Source organism: Epinephelus moara, chromosome 19 (assembly GCF_006386435.1).
Source record: "Epinephelus moara isolate mb chromosome 19, YSFRI_EMoa_1.0, whole genome shotgun sequence".
Classification (NCBI taxonomy): Eukaryota; Metazoa; Chordata; class Actinopteri; order Perciformes; family Serranidae; genus Epinephelus; species Epinephelus moara.
In genome coordinates this window covers 13,637,112-13,659,143 of record NC_065524.1, presented here as the reverse complement: position 1 = coordinate 13,659,143, position 22,032 = coordinate 13,637,112, and the positions used below count along the sequence as shown (strand labels likewise).

The 22,032-nt window shown below is 43.3% G+C and overlaps 1 protein-coding gene across 3 annotated transcripts in view; it reads left to right on the top strand.

The window, feature by feature from the left end:
- Nucleotides 1–21,663, top strand: part of LOC126406327 (arginyl-tRNA--protein transferase 1) — a 69,324-nt gene extending 47,661 nt beyond the window's left edge. For all 3 annotated transcript variants that reach the window (XM_050070534.1, XM_050070532.1, XM_050070535.1), the window contains exons 11-12: nucleotides 12,788–12,908; nucleotides 20,682–21,663. In XM_050070534.1, coding sequence (XP_049926491.1) covers nucleotides 12,788–12,908; nucleotides 20,682–20,860 — 300 coding nt within the window. In that variant the 3' untranslated portion in view covers nucleotides 20,861–21,663. The remainder of the gene's footprint in view (nucleotides 1–12,787; nucleotides 12,909–20,681) is intronic.
- Nucleotides 21,664–22,032: the final 369 nt, after the last annotated feature.

Here is a 22,032-nt window from a genome sequence, read left to right as displayed (position 1 = left end):
AATACAGGTCCTGCAATATGGATACTGTACTTGGTCTTATTGTGATTCATATATTAATTCAATTGATTGTGCAGCCATAGGTTCTAATGTTTCTGTGTCAATATGTTAGACTTGACCTGAATTTCAGAAAAAGCTTAGATTGCCTTGCTCAGCTCAAAATGCTGAGAGGAATTTTAAAAACGTCTGTTTTGAAACCAGTTTTCTCTCTGTGGAATTCTCATGATTGTTCTAACAGTACTCTCATTCCCTGAGGAGCAATAGAAGTGCATTGTTTATGTAACTGACACCAGCAGCATCGTGAAAGGCTTTTTAAGATGACTCGACATAGTGTTCATAGATATTCTGGAGAGTTTTTTAAAACAAGTGGCAAGGTAACAATTTTTAAAGACTCTACCTGCGCGGCTCTTTTGTCTGTCCTGTCCCCTTGTGTCCTCCTGCTGCATGCGTGTCAGGGATTTGGCTATGTAAGGCTACATTCTTAAGAGCGGACTGACGCTTATCTGTGTTTCCAATTTAAAGTTTCTGAATCGAGGAGGAAAGTCTCTTCTGCCAGGTCACATCTCTGCATGCTCAGGGGAACAGCTCCATGTGTGATGGGTTTTAAACTTCTTAGCAATGCCAAAGCCTGGACATGGTCCTGTAGAGCAGCCTTAAAGGGTCCTAGAAGACTTGGAGTCCAGCCAGGAACAGGGGGGCTGCCTGGCCAGTGTCAGACCCTCTCCTTTGTTGTCAAAGCTGGGACGGAGCGTCCCACAGAGCCTTGCTGGTTTGGCTGGTGGGTTCAGGGTTAGACGTGACATCCTGCCCCTGGCTGCTGTCCCTGGTCCTTTGGCCCTCCCTTGGTCCTCCCTGGCCCTCTGATGTTGAGCTGTAGAGAGCAGAAGGTGAAGCTGTTGGAGGCTAAATGAGACCAAAGGTCTTGGCCCTTCTGCCACTCTTCTTTTTTCTCCACATTGCCTCTCATGTGAAGATAAAAGTCATCTGAATTAACCGCCCTCGTGACTTCAGACAGAGTAACTGAGACTTTGGGGCTTAGAGGGCTAAATTCTCTGGCTTGTTGATATTATCCTGAAATGCCACGCAGCATATTTGTAGCTTGTTTGGATGGATTGTGGTCAAATGGGAATAAACACTGAAATCGTACTGCAGCCCAGTCACAAGAGTGCACACACATTTACTGGGTCTTCCCTAACAAAAAAAGCCTGTCAGTGCACGCTCTGTAAAATTCTGGCACCATCAAGACATTTTGCAACAGATCTACTTTAGATTCAGCTATAGTTTGTACATTTTCCGATATAACCTGAGGTTCACCTCTTGACATGGTCTGCATTATCATGTTTGTCTGTTAAACCCATAAACAAGTTCCTTAGCCTGCACTTCAACTCACACGTTTTTCTCACCATGTTTTTATTCCCTTGTCCTCCCATAACTCCGCCATCCAGCCTCAGCAGCTCGCAAAATGTACTCAAGAGTTTCATTAGCTTTCATCTGATACATTTCCACTTTTTATTTTGGACAGAACAAGGAGTAAAAGATCCATGCCACATTGTAGCGATTTTCCATTTCTTTGCAGAGGTGTGTGTATGCGTGAGCACTTGTCCATGTCGGTTATTTTTTGAGTACTGAATAAGCAGACTTTGATGATAACAAACGAGGCGGTCACCCACTTGGCTTTACCAATCTGCAGTACCTGGATTTAACAGATCAAGCACTTTTTCAAGTGTAGCTTACGTGCACACACACACAGACAAAATATACACACAGACAGAATACCCAGTCGTATCCAGTTAGTGAGGGAGTGAGAGAGTTACATGAAGTGGCTCTTTACTCTTGTTATTATTGTTCACAGTGAAAGAATGTCTCGTTCTGAGCCCAGGAAACCATTAAATTTTCCACAGAGGGGAAGAAAGGAGGAGTGAGCAAAATAAGTGAAAGGAGGAGGAAGAGGACAGATGGAGAGAAAAAAAAAGGAGTGACAAAATGTGTGCCAAATGAGAAAAGGAGGCAAGATGAAAAGGATTATTCGTTTCCCGGCGGTACTTCACTGACTTTTAAAGAGCCCTTTTTCGCGGCAGCTGCACCTCCGTTCCCTTTCAAACCAGCTCCTCCTCGCCCCACAAACAACAAACACTGTCAGAGAGTCGGTCAGTTCTCTACCAACAGCCAGCAGTTTACCACATGGCTTTTGAGTTCAGTGGCCCTGAAATGAATCCATCCAGGTGCCAGCTACTGTGTGTAAGAGCATGTCGAGATACGACCGATGAAAGAATTTGATGTTGGTTTCACTTGGTTGCTGCTATGCTAATGTTTGCCCTTAATCAGTGTGTGCCTGCAGGCTTTTCTGTCACCTGCTGCATGAGCTTAGGTCTCATGACATCAATTAGACATGACAAATTGCCTCCCAGCTCAGGCATGTACATCGGACCACATTTTCTCAGGGTATACAAATACACAGCTGCACACAGACATATTTTTTAAAGTTGAATAGTGATCACTACTAAAGTCTCTCATATGCTTTTCTTTTCCTACTGATTTAATTTCAGTTCAATCAAATCAATCCTGATAGCTGGCCCAAAAGAAAAATAATGCTCATCTCTATGAATCATTGCAGTGCCATCGGTAACCGGCAACATATATTAATGTAATGAATCTCTCCCTCAAACTGTGCGCCTCCTCTCCTGGTACGCAGTTGCAAGTTATGACATGTTAAAAAGGCTCTGAGCTGCAGCTATCAGGACCCTGCATGCATGTTATTTTCACTCAAGGGGCCCATTCAGACAGTATGTTATGTGTACGTGTGTGACCTCGCATTCTGCATGTCACTTGTTGTACATCTGGGCAGATTAAGAGTGACAGTGAGTGAGTTTGAGGCATCTAGAGGTGGGTGTTTCCCACAGAGGCCCCCATCCCTGCACACTGTAGTACGCAGCTTTTTTTTTTAATATGTTGGGTTTGTTCATGATGACATTCCTTTCTTCCATTCCCTTCTTTTCTCCATATAAACATTTGATGAGTTTTTGATGAGTTGTATTGAAAAGGTTTGACAGTGAGCACTAGTGTTTGTGTGGAACTGTGAGTTTACGCTTCACAGGCCCTACAGGTCCAGGCACAGTACAACCATCCCCCTTTTTCTCTTTCTCTGTCTCTCTTTTTTTTGTTTCTGTTCTTCTTTTAGCAACTGTTCAAGAAACCAGCCACCATGCTGGTTGGGATGAAAGATTGATAGGGAGAAGAAGAGATTGGACTGCATAAACTTTCAACTGATTTCATTCAGAGATAAACCATGGCATCACATTTTGGGGCATTACTGGGCTAACAAGCAGGAATGTATTTTTTTTAATTGAAGAGGATCCTGTTCCTCTAATTGTCATATCTGCATGCTAAGATGCACCAAGTCATGACGGCTCAAATAGAGGTGGTATAAAGTTACTGTGGTGGGTGCACTGTTCCATGTTAAAGCTGATGGCCTCACGTGTTTACTGTAATATTCCTTTTTCTGTAGCCCACTCTTTATTTCTGCTTTCTTTCTTTCTCTTTCTTGCCAGTAGCATTACCTTCCAACAGTCCTTATGTTAGAAAACCGATGCCCATCAAAATAAGATCAAACCCAACCAGGCCCATTTTCACCCTCTCTGTGAAATTTATAAGCTGAAGCACACCCCTTTTGCTGCCTTCCAGCTCCCCTCCCCCCGTCTTAAATTGCAGCTTTTCTGACAGAAACAGTTTGGTTTGATTTAGCTCGACAGGAGACCACCAACAGTGCACCTCTCAGCAGAAACATTTGTTTAAAGTTTTTGATAATTTCTCTTTTATGCCTCATCATCTTTTTTTTTTCCTTGTGTCCTGCCACGGTTGTGTTTTTAACAAATCATTAACAGACTACAGCACAGTCTGGGTGGAAGCCACTGCCTGGCTCCCCCTAGGAGGAGCGCTGACAGGGTGAGGGTCTGAGGGAGCAGAGTTCAAGAGGTCGGGTCAGAGGATTCAGTCGTACTGTGTGTGGAAGGACGGAGTTGAGGAGGGGTAGGAGCGAGGGGGAAGGTGTGAAGGTCACAAGGGCGAAAATAAGAGTTTGGAGATGGTGTCACGCTGAGCAGATCCAGAGCCCTCTAGCTGCCAGCCTGAGGTGTTTGCCTTGCCATTAACTTCACCACTATTTATTTTCAAACCTGCTGCAGCTGCGCCACTTTGTCTGAAACGCCTGGTTTCTTTTTGGCAAAGGAACACATTCAGATCTTTTGATAAGCACTACTGGACAGAATGAGCTGGACTCATAAATGCAGTTATTGTGGGTGGAGGGCCTCGGGTTTGGTCTTGCAGTTAGAAGTTTTGAGGTGGGGTTTTAAGACCCAAGATTAGGGGCTGTGCCTCTGACTGCGAGTCTGTAAGCTGCGGTCTGTGTCAGACAGGCGTAACAGCTTGCCTTGCCCATAAAGACCAGTGGAGATAAAGAGATAAAAGTGCCCAGTCTGTGAGCTGATGCCCATAAAAGCGCTGCCATTGGTTCTCAGGGCTCCGTCGAAATGTGATCCTGTAAAAATATTTTCTCCTCATTAACCTGTCAACCGTGGAGCCGTGACGCATAGCCATGTGAGGGAGTGCTGGGACAGAGTGGGGTGGGTGGAGGGGATTGGGTGGTTGTCTTGGGGCCCAAGGGGGGAAACGTACCAGCCTGGATGCTTTATTTGAAGGTCGTCCCGTGGTAATGTGTTGAGTAGGGTGAAAAGGCCTTGGTGGGCCCGGAGTGTTTAAACAGCATCAGTTAGCCTAAATCTTCAAACTCAGACCCCAGACATGTTCGGAGCACTCACTCACTCACAGACCCCAACACACACACAGATGTGTATACATATTGTCACAGACTGTGGTGAAAGTCTCCGTGGACCACTATCTGAGACACGGCTTGTTTGGACATGTCTTTCATTGACGCTGTCCCTCTGTCCAGCCTGCTTCGTTTTTTGTGTTATTTGTCTAGCTGCGTGTGTGTTTGTGTGAGGTGTGCTGTTTATATGTGTCCATCAACAGATAGAGGCCCCCCGACTGTGCCCCCTCATCTGGGCAGAATGTGTGGGTTTCCACAGTCTCAGGGCGGTAGAGGAGGTGTATTGTGAGAGCTGTATGTTTTAGAGAGAGTACGGATGTAGGGATCAGGGCCTGTGTTTATTGTTTTTTGAGCAAGATTGGCTGAATGTGACCCCGGGTCAGAGTGCTGGCCTGGGCCGTCCTAGGTTAGGTCTGCTTGGCTCTGGGTCACACTAGGCGTCTTTGTATACCCTCTGAGTTCAGGCTTGTCCTGAGTGACAACCAGCTGGATAATGCACTGCAAGGAGACCACAAATGTGACACGGTGACCGTATTTGTCTGTTTGGGTCAAATGTCCATGTTCTGGTGAGAGCGCTTGAGAAATGGTTAATCCTGACATAATATCCCATTCACTATTGGTGTTCAGCCTCCTGTATTATAAAACAGGCTCCTTTTTGTATTGCATGTTATTTTTGGATATCTTTTGCCAGCAGGTCTAACATTAGTGACCTCATCTATGCTGCGGCCAGCCTAATGTTGCACACTCGGAGCCGCTCTGTCTCATACTGAAGTAGGTGTTCAGTTGACCAGCAGATTACTGTATAACTTAATGCTCTCTCTCCTGCAGAGATCTTAGCTGCTCTGATACTGTTAACAAGAATAGTCTCATTGAGGCTACATGCAGACATTCTGCACAGTGCCTGACTTGTGCACACACACTCATATAAAGGGACACCTCAGGTAGGGGTAGGGAGGGTGAACTGAAGATATGAGCAGGAAATCAGCAGCAGATGTGGGTGTAAAGTAATGCACATGGAGGCAGGGAAACCCTCCTACTGGGACACCAAGTCCACCTAATGTCTTCTTGACTTTCCTTCATCAAGCCTGAAAGAGGATCACTTTGAACCATGACGCTGCTGTGTCGACTGCAAAGCAATGATGATCTCATCCTCAAAAATTCTTCTAATGCAAGTTGTGACAGTATCTGAGATCTTCTTCATATTAGCATATCGGTGCACTTTATGATATTGGTAGACACTGTCATAGAAGTAAAAGAAAGCAGGGAAAACACTAAAGGAACATGAGAACAAAGGGTAAGAATAATGATAAGACATGAAGTCAGTGATGTAAAGTGATACTTATTTTACTGGCCATAGCTCCTCAAACATTTTCTGTTTTTGCAATCATATTAATAATGAATTGTTTGATCTATGTAATGTCAGAATATAGTAAAAAATGCTCAACAGAATTTCCCAAAGCCCAAGTACACTTTTCCCTTATCCACTTTTTAATGCTTTAAAACTGAAAGGCAGCAAATCCCCACATTTAAGAAGCCAAAACCAGACAAATATTTGGCATTAAAGGTATACTATGCAGGAATTGTGTGAAGCTATTGTTTGTAAACAGTATCACCACCGAAAGTGAAAGCGAAAGCCAACCCCAGTTTTCTCTGCTTGGCGTTTCACGTCCCTATTTTTTCATTTTTTCAGTGCTCTGTCTGCAGTTTTTGTATCTTCTTTTTGGATGCATGCTGCTTATGATCTGGCACCTGGTCGCTACCTTTTTTATAAGGTCCCCACCTCACCTGTGTGCTGTAAGCATAACACAGTAAAAAAAGAGGAAAATACAATCAGAGGAGTCTCTGCGGATAAATACACCACCACATACTTCTAGTGAGTCATAAGCGATGATTAAGAGGAATTACTTTTGTATTAGTTTACACATTGTTTTTAGGAAAATCCTGCATATTATACCTTTAAATGACTGCTGACTATTGTTACTCAAACGTAACGACAGAGCTCTTTTTCTGTTTGTTCCACACAAACCCATTTTGTTGCTGCCAGAAGAATAAAACACATGAATTCCTATCAAGATAATATCTTCTGATAAAGACTGACACACATTTTTACCATAGCATAATATTAATAATAAAATAATTAACTGGAGAAAAGCTTAGTCAGAATTTGATATGAATTGGTGTATTTTCCTGTGTGCCATTTTGGACTCCCGGGGATATGGAAAACCCTAGTGGCTGATGATCTCTCAGTTGATGAAAGCTGTCTCAGCTCTACACATACCAAACTCATACTCGGGCGAGGAGAAATAAAAAGAAGCAGAAGGCAAAAGCGGTGTAGGTTTTCACGAGGATTCCTTGGCTGCAGTGAAGCTCTCCATTTATGTGTCTGATTAATCGCTTTTCATATAAGTCACAGGTACGGGCCTGGGGCATCGCTCCCTATCTTGAGGTGTGTGAGAAACAAGACAGAAATGGGTGGGAAGGGTGCACGATAAAGGAGAGGAACAAGGTGACAGTTATGCGTTTGAGCGGTTGAGTTGGTAATAAAGTTCATTCTGACAGCAGGGCCCCTGCTATCTGTGTGTGTGTAAAGTCTGTGCGTCCTGAAAAGATTGAGTGATGCTGTGTCACCGAGCAGCTCAGTGTGATAATAGACCGGCAAAGTATTGTGTAACTGCATGTCAAGCCGTGCATAGATATGTTTATTTGCTTGTGATGATTGAGGGTATGTAATTGTTTACTCTAGGGAAGCTTGTTATTCAAATGAGGTTGAGTAATTTTCCCTTCTGTCTTGTTAAAGTTCAGTTCATTGGGAAACTGGCACTGTAGAAGATTGCTTTCCTATAAACAGTGACCTCTGCACATTAATTAACAAGCACACTGCAAGAAACAGATTTGGATGACTGAGTTCATTCTCTTACTTGTAGATGTACAGTTTCCATTTTGTTTTATGTGGCTTCTATTGAATGCAGCTCTTTATTTCCCTGATCCATCTGTTTTTTCTCTCGTCGCCAGCTTACCCTCTGTCTACTTAGCTCTTCCTCCCATTTCTGTCTCTTTCCAAGCCCTCCCTCTTCATCCCTGACTTCCAACATCCTCTCTCAGTGCTGGGCCCCTCCATCCTGGCACTCAGACTGCTCCTATCACTTCCATCAGCTCGCCTCAGTCCATGTCTCAGTGATGTTAAATACCATCCCGTTACCCATCTGCACCTAATTTTCTCTCGTCCCTCCCCGTCTTCGTCCTATCTCCCTGTCGTTTCTCACACCTCTGACGGCAGCCAAGTCTATCCGCTGAAGTTTGTACATGTTTCCTTCTCTCTCCACTTGTTTTTTCATCCTCCGTCTTGCTTTCCGTCCCTCTAAACGAGCCTTTCAGAGGTTGTCATTCATCAGCATCACCTCTGTGTCCGTCTCAACATGCAAGCACAGACAGGAGGGAAGGATGGAGGGATGGTGATGGATTGGTTTGTGAGGGGAGGCTCTGAGCATTTAGAAAGGGAGGAATAGAGCCACTAAAGAGAGGAGGACCAGACCAAAAAGATGTTCTTCGTCTGGAAAGCCTCATCCTGGTTTATCTGTCGGGTAGCCCTCCAACGCAGTTGAGTGGACACATTCAAAAACACACGTATGCAAACACAAAAGAACCTCATCACATGGTTTTCTGGCAATTCAAATGTAGTCACTATCACCTCTTGTGGCCTCCTCACACCACTTGCTGAGCTAACAGCCACTCAGGATAGATAGATTTGTAGAAATAGGCAATTTCCCTCCCAGCTATTAGCTTGGCTGTTACACTTTGCACATCAATCTTCTCTCTTTAGGATCTAAGTTTCAGGATACAATTACTGCATTCTCTGCTGCTCTAAGTAACTGTTAGATAAAAAGATGGATATTGTGAGCAAGCTGACGCAAAAGCAGAAAACGCGGGTCTGAAGCAGAGCCAAAAGAAGCTGCAGGGGTGACTGTGAATTACAGGGCCTTCAAGCCCGACCTGGGGAAGGAAAATATAAGAGGGAAGATAAAGAAAGTCAGCGGTGAGCTCAGTCTTCACTTTCAGTCCATTAAAGAAAAGAAGCTGACAGATAGGTTGTGGCAAACCAAGCTTTTCTTCCCCCTCTTCTTTTTTCTTTTCTCTCTCCTCTGTCCAGACCACAAATAGCTGTGTCCTCTCACACTCCTCCGTCCTTCTCATCATCCTTTTTTCTTTTCAAGGGTAGAATTCAGAAATTGTGTCTGTGCCATGACCAGACTGTCTGTCATGTTGGATATATCATTTTGGACTGTAGACACAAAACAGATGCTTTCAGAAACAACAAATGCCCATGCAACCACACAATAGTAGCTTACCTAAAGATGTGTCCTGTTTTATTCTTTGTCTTTCTCACTCTTTCCATTTAAGGGCTGGCTACTCTATTCACACCTCTATTTCTGCACTGTAGGTTGAGTTGAGGTGCAGTGTCAGGGTGCAGAGACTTAAAGTGGGAAGTATGTGCATCTCACTGTGTCTCTACCGGAAACACAGGTTGAGTCACATGACTTGGACTTGAGTCCGACTTGGGTCACACATTCAGAGACTCCACTTGACAAAATCATAAAAGACTTGAAACTCAACACCAATGACTCGTGATTTCACTTGGACTTGGGCCGCTTAAAATGAAAATACTGGATACTTTCACCCAAGCCCAAAGACTAAAACGTATGTTTTTAAGAGTGTGCCACAAATCAATTCATTTCCTGTTATTTTCCTGAGTAACAAACGTTATTCATTTGCAGCAAGTGGACACTTAATATCCCAGAACCACTTTGTCAAAACCAATCTGTCGGGGCGTCGGTAGCGTAGTGGATAGTGCTGGCGCCCCATGTATAGAGCTGATTCCTCGCTGCAGCGGTCGCAGGTTCGACTTCGGCTTGTAACCCTTTGCTGCATGTCAACCCCCACTCTCTATCTCTCACCCCATTTCACTCTGTCCTGTTCATTAAAGGCAAAAAGCCCAAAAAATAATCTTAATAATAATAATCTGTCAGCATCTGGTCAAGCTGCAGGAGAAACCTCGAAGAATGAACGTTTCGTTACTGAGTGGCAGTTGGGCAAAAGTGATACCAAAGATAATTTCATGTGCGTACAAAAACTATGTGGTGGTCAACAAAAAAATGAGTTCAACAACTTCCAACAAACTTGTTTTAACAAATAACTACAAACTTTAAAAAGTGTTCATGATTTTTGTAAACTTAATAAATTACTTGTTAAAATAGCATTGCATTTGGTGAAGAGTACATTCTGACTTGTTTAGGCCTCAAAACATAAAGTTTAGTTTCGAGTTTGACTTTGGACTTGAGTACAAAGACTTGAGACTTACTTGGGACTTGCAAAACAATGGCTTGGTCCCACCTCTGGTCTCTACTGCTGGGCAGGTGTGTGTGCTCTGCCTTTAAGAGGTAGTGTTGAAGGACTCTATAGAGGTGAGGCAGAGTGTGAGAGTGTCAAGCTGACTGCGCTGACAGTTGTAGAAGGCTTTAGGTTGTTGGGACATGGAGAGCATCCGATCAATGTGTGTGTCCATTGCAGCTACAGATGCACAGCATTCCACCACCATCCATCTTTTAGCAGAAGCACTTAAAGCATGTCTTTTGCTTCACTCTGGACTGCCTTCTCCCTCTTGTAGCCTGCACCTTAGTTTAGATCTGTATGACTGTATGAATTTAATGATACTTTCTGGCCTTCCTCCTGAACCCCTTCACTTAATTGTGGCGCAGAGCGAAAGGGTGGCTACAGATGAGGGGAAAGCCTGACTGTGAGTGTATCCCCCAAATTCTTCTGTTTTTCATTTGTCAGAGCTGTAAAGCAGCATAGTTCATTCTCATGGCATCCTACCCCGCATGTAAAAACAGGCAGCATATTTTCCATATAGGCCCACTGACAGATGGGTCGTGGTCAGAGCGCCAGAGATGGTATTTCCTTTGTCTTGCTTAGTTTGAGTTCATAATGACATTTGTGTTTTTTCTTTTTTTTCTCTTTTTGTTCTGAGTTTAATCGTCCAGCACTTTTTGACCTCTGTTGTGTACAAAAAGGGTGCTGAAGAAATTTTGGAGTCTTTGTCCTACAGTTTAACATCTCAGAAACGATAAATATTATTATGTGTGTGATGAGATGGCGCAGCAGGGCTCGTTGCAGGCGCCTCCTTGTTTACAGAGCTATCTCGGCAGTTTGTGTTTGTTTGGTGCCGTGTGATAGAACACAGGTCTCTGATAATGGAGTCTCTTTTCTGTTCATTCAACCTCTCACTCGTTTTTTTTTCTTTGCCCCGCAGCTGTTTTCGTTCAGCTTGGTTTACTTTCCATCCAAAATGTTAGGTCAAATACAGACTTGTACCCATTTCACAAGCACACATTACAATACGCTGGTGTGTTTACATTTCCTGCTCAGCATCGCAGACAACATAACACTCCTGACACAGAGAAGCATGACTTAAACAAAGAACTTTAACAGAGCGGAGCTTGATCCGGGTCTCAACCCTCATCCTGACCCTTAGGTCAGTTTACAACTTGTCAAACCTTTAACCTGGAAGAGTCACCAGTGTAGTGTGAAAATGGTGCTACTAGGTCTACAACAGATAATATTTTATCATCAGTTCATCTCTCAATAGTGTTTGTAGATTAATTAATGTATAAAATGTCAGAAAATTGTTAATATACTTAAAATACAAGATTATTCATTAAAATCGCTCATTGTGTCAGACAAACAGTATTGAGTTTATGGCAATACAAGAAAGAAATAGAATTTATAAGATTGTAGACATTTTCTCTTGATTAAATACCGTAAACTTGAATTAAAAGCCTACTCCCAATTAAACGGCCGGTCTCTTTTACTAGCCTGGTGTGGCTACACATTTTGAAAAATAAAGGCCTGTCTCAAATAGAAGCCTGGTCTGTTTGCGAAGCAGTTCAAATTTATAGAAGTTCTTTGGATGTATAAAAGCGGATTGTTGGCTACCCACTTGAGCTAACGTTAGTTAGCTGCTTAGATCACACATACAAATATGAATGTTTAAATGTTAGCTCGGTTTAGTGTTGACTCCCTACCTCTGAAGCTGTCATAAAGTTAGAATATGTGTCCATTCCTCGATTACTCAGTGAGTTATTTATATTCCTTTTAGTCTGTAATGGTCCACCAATGAAAAGAATCAAAAGGGTTTTTCATAAAAATTAACCTAAGTTATCAATATTGTTTGAACTGGATAAAGTAGGGGTGTGTCTTATTTTTTTTACAACAAATTTTCATACTGGTTCAAGTAAAAAAATGTAATTGTATTTTCCATCTTTGTTGCGCAATAGTTTTGTGTGAAAGGAATTATAGGCCTGTCCCATATAGAGGCCTGCTGAGTTCAGTGATTTAAGCAAATAATAGCCTGGGCTACTTTTTGAAGTTTTATGGTAAATGATAAGAAATTGGTTGAGCAGGAGGCGTATTATCTTGTACAAAATCTAGATTTTTGCAATATCATAAGATCAACCGAAAATTCATCCAGCCAGGCTTTAAGTAATTTGTTTGTGTCTGAACTACCAGTGGTTTGGACCAACCAAGCGTCCTGTGAGGAGCTACTGACAGCTACAGGCGTGGTTTAGGTGTGTGACAAAACGGAAAGGCAACTTGTTTGTTCAAAACAAAAATGGTGGCTCCTAAAGAGTTAAGCGTAGATGCAATAGCATCAGTTTTGTCAGTACTTGAGATTTCATAGGAAGAAAAGCAAAGAACGACACCAAAGGCTTTTCTCAATGCAAGAAGAGCAGGCGGTAGACAGATGGTTCATCTAATCACCTGCGAAGTATTTTTTGATAGTGTCTACTCTTTTCCCAACAGTTTCCAATGACGGCCTCTCAAATGCTTATGTGTAACAAACCATGTGGCGTGTCGTGTCAGTTTTGGTGGTATAACACCCTCTCTCTCTATCTGTTTTTCGTTCTCCAGGGGCAGTACCGGCCTTCAGACCTCCTGTGCCCAGAAACCTATGCCTGGGTCCCAATAGAGCAATGCGTACCCCGCCTGGACAACTCCCGCTATGCTCGTTTGAACCAGGATCCTGACGCAGGTACAACTACGCAACACTGTTAACATGATTCATTCAATGTCTGCAACTGGAGAAAACAGCATCTTTCTAACATACTGACTTGCCACTGTGAGCTTGGTCTTGGATCCTCCAGTACTTCGAACACACTGTTCTGGATGAACCCATGAACCTTGTGTTAACATCTGATCTGGTTTCACTGTGATGGTGTATTGAAAACTGCGGGCTCGCTCCAAGGCAGCACGCAACCACTGAACAAGGGTAAACAGATCACACAGTCTTCACTCCCTATGATCCTTCAGCATGGTCTGAACAGAGCCAGTGCTGTCGTTATGAAAGGACCATGTTACCATTAGATGAATAGTGATATTAGCAATAATAAACCACATGCAGAAGGTAGACTGGCAGACGCCCATGGCCTGGACTGGCGGACTGAGAGGTGGGGGCCAGGGAGAGTGTTTAATAGAGTGTAAGTGAGTTTGAAAGGAGAGTTTTGAATGGTTTTCTGCATAGGTGCATAGCCAGAGAGCCCGATACATTTTCTTATTTCTGAAATCTCTCCTGTGTCGATTCTGCATGTTTGTGCTTTAGGTGGTTTTATGTGAATATGCAGTAAAATTCTTGCAGCTCACACATAAACCAAACTAAAACTGTTTGCATCATATGGCTCTGTATGTTAAGCAAAACCACTCTCACTTCATTCAGACTGACGAAATAAGGTTTACTGTACGGATACTGGGTGGGTCTAAACATGTACACATACATACACATACTGTGGATATTGCAAGTGCCTGTAACCAAAGTGGTTGAGTGTACAAGGGCCAGCCATCCCCTGTTTACTCTTCCCCATTGATCTGCATCACCGAACAGGCACCAAACCGGAAAAAGCCACTGATGGACAGTAAAAGGAGATGTGAGAGGACAAGAATTTGATTGTCAAGTAGACTGGGACTGATAGATGAAGGGTAAGAGAGGGAGTAATAGAACAATAGATGGTGGGTGGAGGAGGGGGATGTGATAAAAAATGATTTTATAGAGATGGGAAGAGAAAAGGAGGGAGGCTGGTAGTTGTATGCTGGCACTAGAAGAGAGAGAAGTGCAATAAAATTAGAGACAGATTGACAGGAAGGTGGAAGAGGAAAGAAGGATATGTGAATGTGGAGAGACAGCTTACAAGTGTGTTGTAGTGAGGTCATTCTTGGACTTGCAGAGGTAAAAACCAGCACAAATGATAACTTTCAAGAGAAAAAAATGTTCTGTTGCGCAGATGCCCTTTCCTTTGTTCTTTATTTAAGAATCAAAATCGTCACACTTGTTTTAAAGAAATAAGGATCCTACTTTTTTATTTCCTGGCTAGCCTTTCTTGTTGACTCAAGTGCTGATGAAAGCACCACACCCTTGAGAAATAGGGCATTTAAAAGACCATTAGTAGGCTGGTCATTTACAGCGGTGCCATTAACAGCTTAGCCAGTGGTAGGTCGGACCTTTTCTTGTCAATCGTAACCACTAATCCCTAAGTAGGCACAAATTACTGAGGACAAAGTGGCAGTTTCAGAGGTAGCCGTTCTCACTGTGGCCAGAGTGTGTTTGTGTGTCTGTGGCTCTTGCGGTGCCTCCATTCCTGCGTGGACTGTTGATCTTGGACGGGTCCGGACATTATTTCAGGCCTAGCTGTCCAAACGCAGTGTCATCACATTTCAGTGCTAGCTGTCTGGATGGTTAGCTCTCAGGTCTGTTGCCAACTATGTGGTGCGAGGCTCTAGTGGTTGTGTGAAGGTTTCTGTCTTCTCTAGAAAAACACCCAGTGGTCAGCCAGTCACCGGTCGGCCTGCAGTGTCATCGTTAGGTTAGCAGCATGGCACAGGCTTGTGGCCCAGTCCTAATGGGCAGTTTACCAACGTGTGGCTTGTTTGTGGCTGACATAAAGACATGTTGCATCTGTTTTTTGGATCCTGGGGAAGTCCTGATGGCTTGTAATAGTGTGGAAATCTCCTATGTATGGTTTAGGAAGTAAGTTTTATTTTGGTGTGTTGTGGCAATGACATGTTGTACTCTGGCCTGTTTGTTCACCATGCTTCCATGAAATAAGAGTGCACGCTGTTTTGTTTGCTGACTCTTGACTAATATCAACCACCTGCTGGTTGTCAAATATCGTTCCTGCAATTTGAGTTTTTGGTACATAAATCAAATGTTTTACGGTGAGACACATGTTGAAAAGCCTGGTAGACCCTGGATTAGGGTTACATTTAAATACAGCCAAAACTGTTCAAAGTGTTTGTAAAACAAGTTAAAAAATGTTATACTCTTAATAGTATTGATCAGCATGTGAAGAAAATTCTCCTTAAAATCTGCAAGTAGTTGACTCAAGGCATGTTACTTGTCTTATTTTCATATTTTAATTGCCTTGGAGAGTAGGAATGGGTGATATGTTAAAATGTTCCCATTTTGCCACAGTCAGCCCAACAACCTGTTATTGCCAATATTTTTGCTCAGGCGTGTGTGTGTAAGTGTGTGTAAGTGTGTGTAAGTGTGTGTAAGTGCAAGTTTGCTTTATTCCACAAGCTCTCTTAGCTTTTTTACTCTAACTCACTCAGATGACAGACAGACAAAAACAAAATTAAACAAACCAAAACCATCTTAGTTAGTCTTTCCACTGTTTCAACAATCACTAACTCTGGTTTGGTTGAAATAAATCATTTATGCACCGAGTTAGATGTGACAATATGCTGGCTTTACACACAGTTTTTCCCCGCTGTCTCCCTCTGCCCGCTGAGCAGCGACTCTCACTAATTTTTTCTGAGGCAGATCGTTAAATTAGCAACATGTAAATGTAACCCAATAACAGTGATGTGCTCAGCCAATAGCTGATAGCCGATATATTTGTCCATTCACTCATCCCTATCGGAGTGCTAGTGGTTAACTCTCAAATCAAGTAGAATCCCCAACAATTACTATTACTGACAGTACAATCTCCAGTCATGTCCATATACAGAGGGATAGTAAAGCTTGTAATACAGAACAAAGGTTCTGGATCTGTACAGTCAAAAAGATAAAAACAACTTTGAATAAAATGACGTTTAAGATTTCAGTTTCATCAAAACTGCCAGCAAAGTCCACATTAATTCCAACTCACGCTTGTAAGGCCCTTGAACTCCAAGCCTCACCCAGGGGTGAATGAAAATTGGGGTGCTGGGCGTGCGTTCAGATCGTAAGGGTGACCGGGTTACAGAGCTGTCTTAATGAGGTGTGTAAAGACAGCTAATCTAAAGTTTACACAATTCTGTCCGAAGCAGGCTCACATTGATTACATGCCTGTTGCTGACACATCGAGAGCCCAAGGGCCTCGTTGTGGCCTCTAACAAATGCACATACAGTGTGTACACACACACATAGACACACACACACTCAGCACAGCACATATGTATTATATCTCACACACTCATAATCTCGTGTTTGCTCGACAGAGAAAGAAGTAGGGGCATTGCCCGCTCAGCAGGATAAACACTTGCAAAAATGTGTGACACAAGTAGTCACCCCCTGGACTGGGAGTGCGTTCAGCAGGCGCCAAACCAGACGCACAAAATTACATACTACATACACACACTGCAGTATGTTGCATTTAGTAAAATATCTAAAATGTTGAAATAGAATATTCTCTTCTATCCTTTGAGATCTACAGTAACTGAGCAAAATGAGGCCAAAACATTAAGTGGGGGGACCATGTTAGCTTTTACAGTACACACTTTAATATCTTGTCTTAATGTCAGAGCCACTTTGCCCTGCTCTTCAGCAGGCTCTCTGCTCCTTAGCCTGACACATGCTGATGTTCCCCATTCAGAGTGGAGAGGTGACAGATATCACTCCTCTCTTTCTTGTGTTATAATGGAGGAGGTAGTTTTTCTTCCTCGGATTTGTTGCATTATATGTGATGCAGAAAAACGTTTCCCTTATTTTAATAACAATAATAATGATAATATCCTCTTTAATTCAGGGGAATTCTCCTGTTGCCTTCTTTACTGCGGAGGTCAAAATTTATGGTCAGCTACAGAGATTTAGGGTCAGCTGGTCGGATGTGTGCTAACACAAGGGCTTGAACCCAGGTCCTTTGGTCAAAGTGCAGTCTTCTTATTCACTACTTTACACCACCATTTTGGCCTTTCTCTTTTTAAACATAAGCCCTATTTTGGATTTGCAACATTGGGTCATAGGAACTGGTCATAACCCGATGGCCTGCCTTTGACCAGTGTCCGCTGTTAAGCAAGTGTTTTGAAAGTTTGAGATGGATGGGAAGAGAGAGGGGAGCGTGGCGAGGTGTCAAAGCCCCTAGCCTCGGCTCTGACCCTCTCACTCTCTGACCGACCCTCGCCACTCCTCTTTCCCCCGACCCCTGAACCCCCTGACCCCGAGGAGCTGTGACCTCAGAGCGGCGTGTCACTGAACGTCCGGTGGGCCTGACGGGAACAGGGTCTGGAGCTACTCAAAAGGAGGAGAGGGCATTGATGGAGGACGGAGTGAGTGAAGAAGCAATGAAAGATGTTTATGTGAGCAGCGGATGTTTGGATTGCCTTGAGTAAGAGGGAGAGATAGAGCCTCTGCTCAGTATTACTGTTGAGGTTAATAGACCATCTCAAAGCTGCGTGCTGCTGTCCATTTTACTCTGTAAAAAGTTCACTTCTTAATATCTTCACAAGGGGACAGTGGTGCTTCAGAGCAGTGTCACACATTTGAGTGGACAAGTGTACCTTTGCGCAACTGTTGTGTAAGTGGGCTGTCACACTGATAAAGAACATGAGGAGGCACATAGTGCCTAGAGAGACAATGCTGAAGGCAGCTTAAGTTATTAAGGAAGCATCGAACGTTTAAACATTTTCACTTTCATCCCATCAGGACGCATTAATTCTTCATGGACTGAAATTACAGTCATGTGGAAGTTGCATAACATGTTTACATCTTTTAAAATCCATTTCCCCCCGCATGGTGAGACTTTACATACTGCTGATTTTCTTCATTTAAAAGTTTATATCAAGCATTCTTCAATTATGTGACTCAGCAGTTTTTAGAGAGGGGGAAAGACACAGTGGTTAGGGCATTAGGGAAATGAGGCTAATAAATAAAATATGAATCCACAGGGTAGTTTGAAAATAAAAAAGTTGAAATATGAAAATATCTTTATGGAGATGGGGGGAAAGAGTTAAGAAGCCTCTGGGCTTTATGTTATACTCAGCTTCTTTCCTCTGGCTTGCTTTTCAGGTAGTGTCTGCTGCATCCACACTGATGCAGTTTTATATTAAAAACTTATTTTATATCTCTGTCCATACTAACACACCTGAAAATGCATATCACATGCCTAATTATGTATACTGGGCATACGTGTGCTGGTGTAAACAGGAAGCAGATTGTGGACTGTGGGGTTGGTTACTTAGTTACAGACAATACAATGGAGACGGTGAAACGTAAGACCGGAGATTTACTTGCTTGGACCGATGACCAAGGGCAACAGTGAAAGTAACATGAGTGTCAGCCGGTTAGAAAACAGATTGGGAGTTGTTGCTAAGCAAAAAAAGCGACTTATTAGAGTGGTACTGGGAGCATCATTCATTGCAAAAGAAAGCCATGCCAATGGGAAATGAGCACCCACACAAATGGGATGAAATCACAAAACCTATGTAGGCATAGCTGTAATGTTTTGGCGTGACACATCATGACTGATAAGACCCAATTGGAAAGCGAACATTGGTGTCTGTGTCACTGTTTTCAATAGTCGTTTCTGTCCATCTGGACGAAAAGGCAACCCGCACAGCTTTCAAGCCTCAGTCATGCTTTCCTCACAGACATGAGGAGATGTAAAATCATGATGAGGAAACATGTGGATCATTTATACATGGGTTTCTCCTCGCAGCAAACCAATGTTCTCCTAAACTGAAGGGAGGAAGTGTATCAAAAACTCACGTGTACAGCAAGGCTCCCCATTTTTTCGCCCTCAGCTGTCCTCATAGTTTGAAAATGTCAAATGTGCATGGACAGGCAAAAACCAGCCACACAAGACCCCCACAAAGGGGTATGTTTGATGGTGGGATGTCACTTTGGCTGTGTGGACCCTCGCAACCCAGACAAGTGCGTCAAGCATAGATCAAACATTAGTAGTTCAAATATGCCAGTGTAGCGTGGACACTAGATGTAAGCGTAGCGATACTTTAAAATCAAAAATGTATTAGTGTGGATGTTAGATGCCATAGTGATACATGAATAGTTACTTACCTAAACCCACATGACTTTTTGAACTCTCTCATCTGTGAGTCCCATTTGTGGGAGCTCAAAATGTCCTCTTGGTGCTGCTGTCCTGATTTAGTCATTGTCTATTTCAATGATACTTTATGCCTGTAGCATTTTAACTGATCACAGCAGACTCATATTGCTTTTAACAAGTTTCAGATCACATCCAGCCCACGAATAGCCAGGGTTAAGTCGGAGTGCCTCTGAGTGCTTTGTAAACTGGGGATCCCTTTTAACATCTGGCACCAGAGAAAAGACCTTTGTCTGTGGCATTACATCATAGTTTCGCAGTTTTTCTCTCTGTTGTCTTGTTTTCCCAGTTTATTAGGTGATCAGGTGGGATTTACTACGCACTGTGGCGAATATTTGAGGAATTAGGCAGAAATATGCACACTCGCATCACTCGTACCACCTGGGTGCTCAGCTGTGAGCCACATGGGTGTTGTCATGGGGAGCAGTAGTGGCGGGTGGGAGGCCCTGAGCTCTATTAATACCAAATCTAACTCACTCCTGTTTGACTGATGTGTCGCCATGGGCCTGGCAAGCTGGTCTCGGTCTGAAGTTTATTTTCATCTGCTTCCTCTTAACTGAGCCAGACCAGGAATGCTCCAGACAGGACAGGCTGATTAAATGAAATACTGTGTGTACGGGATGTGCATTTCACAAGGCAACCTTTTTAAATTTAAAGCATTTTGCAATTGGTGAAACAGCAGCGTGCATGGAGAAGATGAGCCGAGGGCTTTAGCTAAGAGCTAAGGAGGGAGATAAAAGCTTTTTAAGAGGACAGTTAGAGAGACTAGAGCAAGGATGTCATTTATAGGGAGAGGCTGACATTAGATACTTACTAAAGTTCCAGTGAATGACGGAAAATTAAGGACTCCTCAGTTCTGACTGGAGTGGGAAGACGATTAGCGTTCACGATTGATTTTGAGACCCACTTGCATCTACACAATATGTGCAGTATATGTGGGTGGAGTTGGCTCAGTTGATGCTTCCTGCTGTGCTACCCCTTGCATGTCCTCTTGGCGCCAGCTGTGGGCAGCTTGGCTCGACCTCTCGCTCCTGGAGGCAGCGGTTTTAGTGTCAAAACGAGGGTCATCGTTTGTTTGTTTTTTACCCTATTTTTCCATTCAACTCTCCAGAGGACCATTCTTAGCTGCTGAACATGCACACTTTTAAGATTAGCAGTGTTTTCACTGGTCTGATGGGAGCTGGCAGTGTATGACACAGGACCTAATGAAATGCTGAGTTTGGCAAGCCAGCAGGGAGCAAGGCCGCATAAACAAGGCCAACTAACTAGCCCGCTCACGCAGCACCGTGACTCCAGGTTTAGGGCATAGAGGAATTAGTGCTGTGGGGGGAAAGAATGCTTTCTGCTCCTCCAACAGCTTCTCGGAATAATGGTGTATCCCCGCCAAGACACTCAGAGGTTAACTCATAAGAATGAGGGAAAATAAGGACAATGTTTATTGTGCTCGATGTGTCTACACTGCTCCTTATTATGTTCTCATGTTTGTGATCCAGGAGATGCTCGGGTGCTGAAGGATGTGGGCAGAGCTCTGGTGCTATACAGACGGGCCGTCATGCCCTACGCAGCCTACTCCCGCAAACGCAAAGGATCCAGCGACGAGACGGAGGTGCAGCAGTACGCCGGCTTGGTTGGCCAGGACTGTGCTGAAAGGATCTTGCTTTACCGCGCCTAAACACATACAGCGTCACACCACTGCACCTTTTTAAATATATACGTAAATACACACCTCTCAGCAATGTCTGTCTGTTTCTGTTTATGTATGTCTGTGTGTCTTTTCACTGTCTGTGAAAGTGCTTTCTGCTGCTGCTCCCTGTAGTCTCACCATGCTTAGCTCTACACAGGCTGGAACAATGCAGCAGTCACTCACTATATATGTACAGTACGTACCCATTCACCCACTGGCCTCGTTCATCAGTCGTGTCTCATTCACATTTTATTTCAAAGAGTTAAATTTTATTTATCAGCATCCATTCTCGGTTTACTTCTTCTGCATCCTTTTGTTTGATTTAACTCCCTGCAGGGAACGGTCCCTCAAATGTTATTTTGGTATCATGTATTCATCGCTTTGATTTTTCCATCTTCAATTCTGTATGCTTAAGTGATGGTGATGATGATGATGATGATGATAATGATGATGATGATGATGATGATGATGATGATGGTGCTACACACAGGTGACAGCTCTGCTCTGAACTGACACAGGTTTAGATGTATGTCAACGCTGCCACTTGAAGAGCATGTTCTCCTTTGACTGTTGAGTGATTCTGAAGGTGGTTGTCAGTTGCTTACATCATGTCCCCAAACTCCACTACACCAAAACATTAAAGACTTTTCATCACTTGGTTTATTTGAAGCAAAGAACTCTCTCATTTCAGTGTTTTTTGTCTATAATATTTATAGCTTTTTTTTGCTTTTCTTTTAATATTGACTCTGTTATTTTTGGTTAAACCAAATAAAGGGGTTGTATACTCCCTACTTGGACTCTGTGGCTTTCTATAGTGGGCTGAATCCACCGACAGCTGGATTTTGGGAACAGGGCAATAATGCATTGGGAGTCCTCTTGCTGGCTCAAATTGTGTACATTTTTACACATACAGTAGTAAGCTTCTGTCTCCCAAAACACATGCACACCCAGAGACAAGTGCTTGAGTTGAGATGTGTTGAATTGGGCCAAGCAACAGGTGTTAGATACATGAGCCGGCAGAACACAAACGCTGGTGGCCTCTCTCCCTCAGACAGAGTGTCAACAGCAGCCCAGCTCTCAGCTGAGCTGCTGCCAGCAGGCAGGCTAGCTAGCTCCACTTAGCTGTTCAACAGTATGCAGATTCAACAGATACTGCTGGT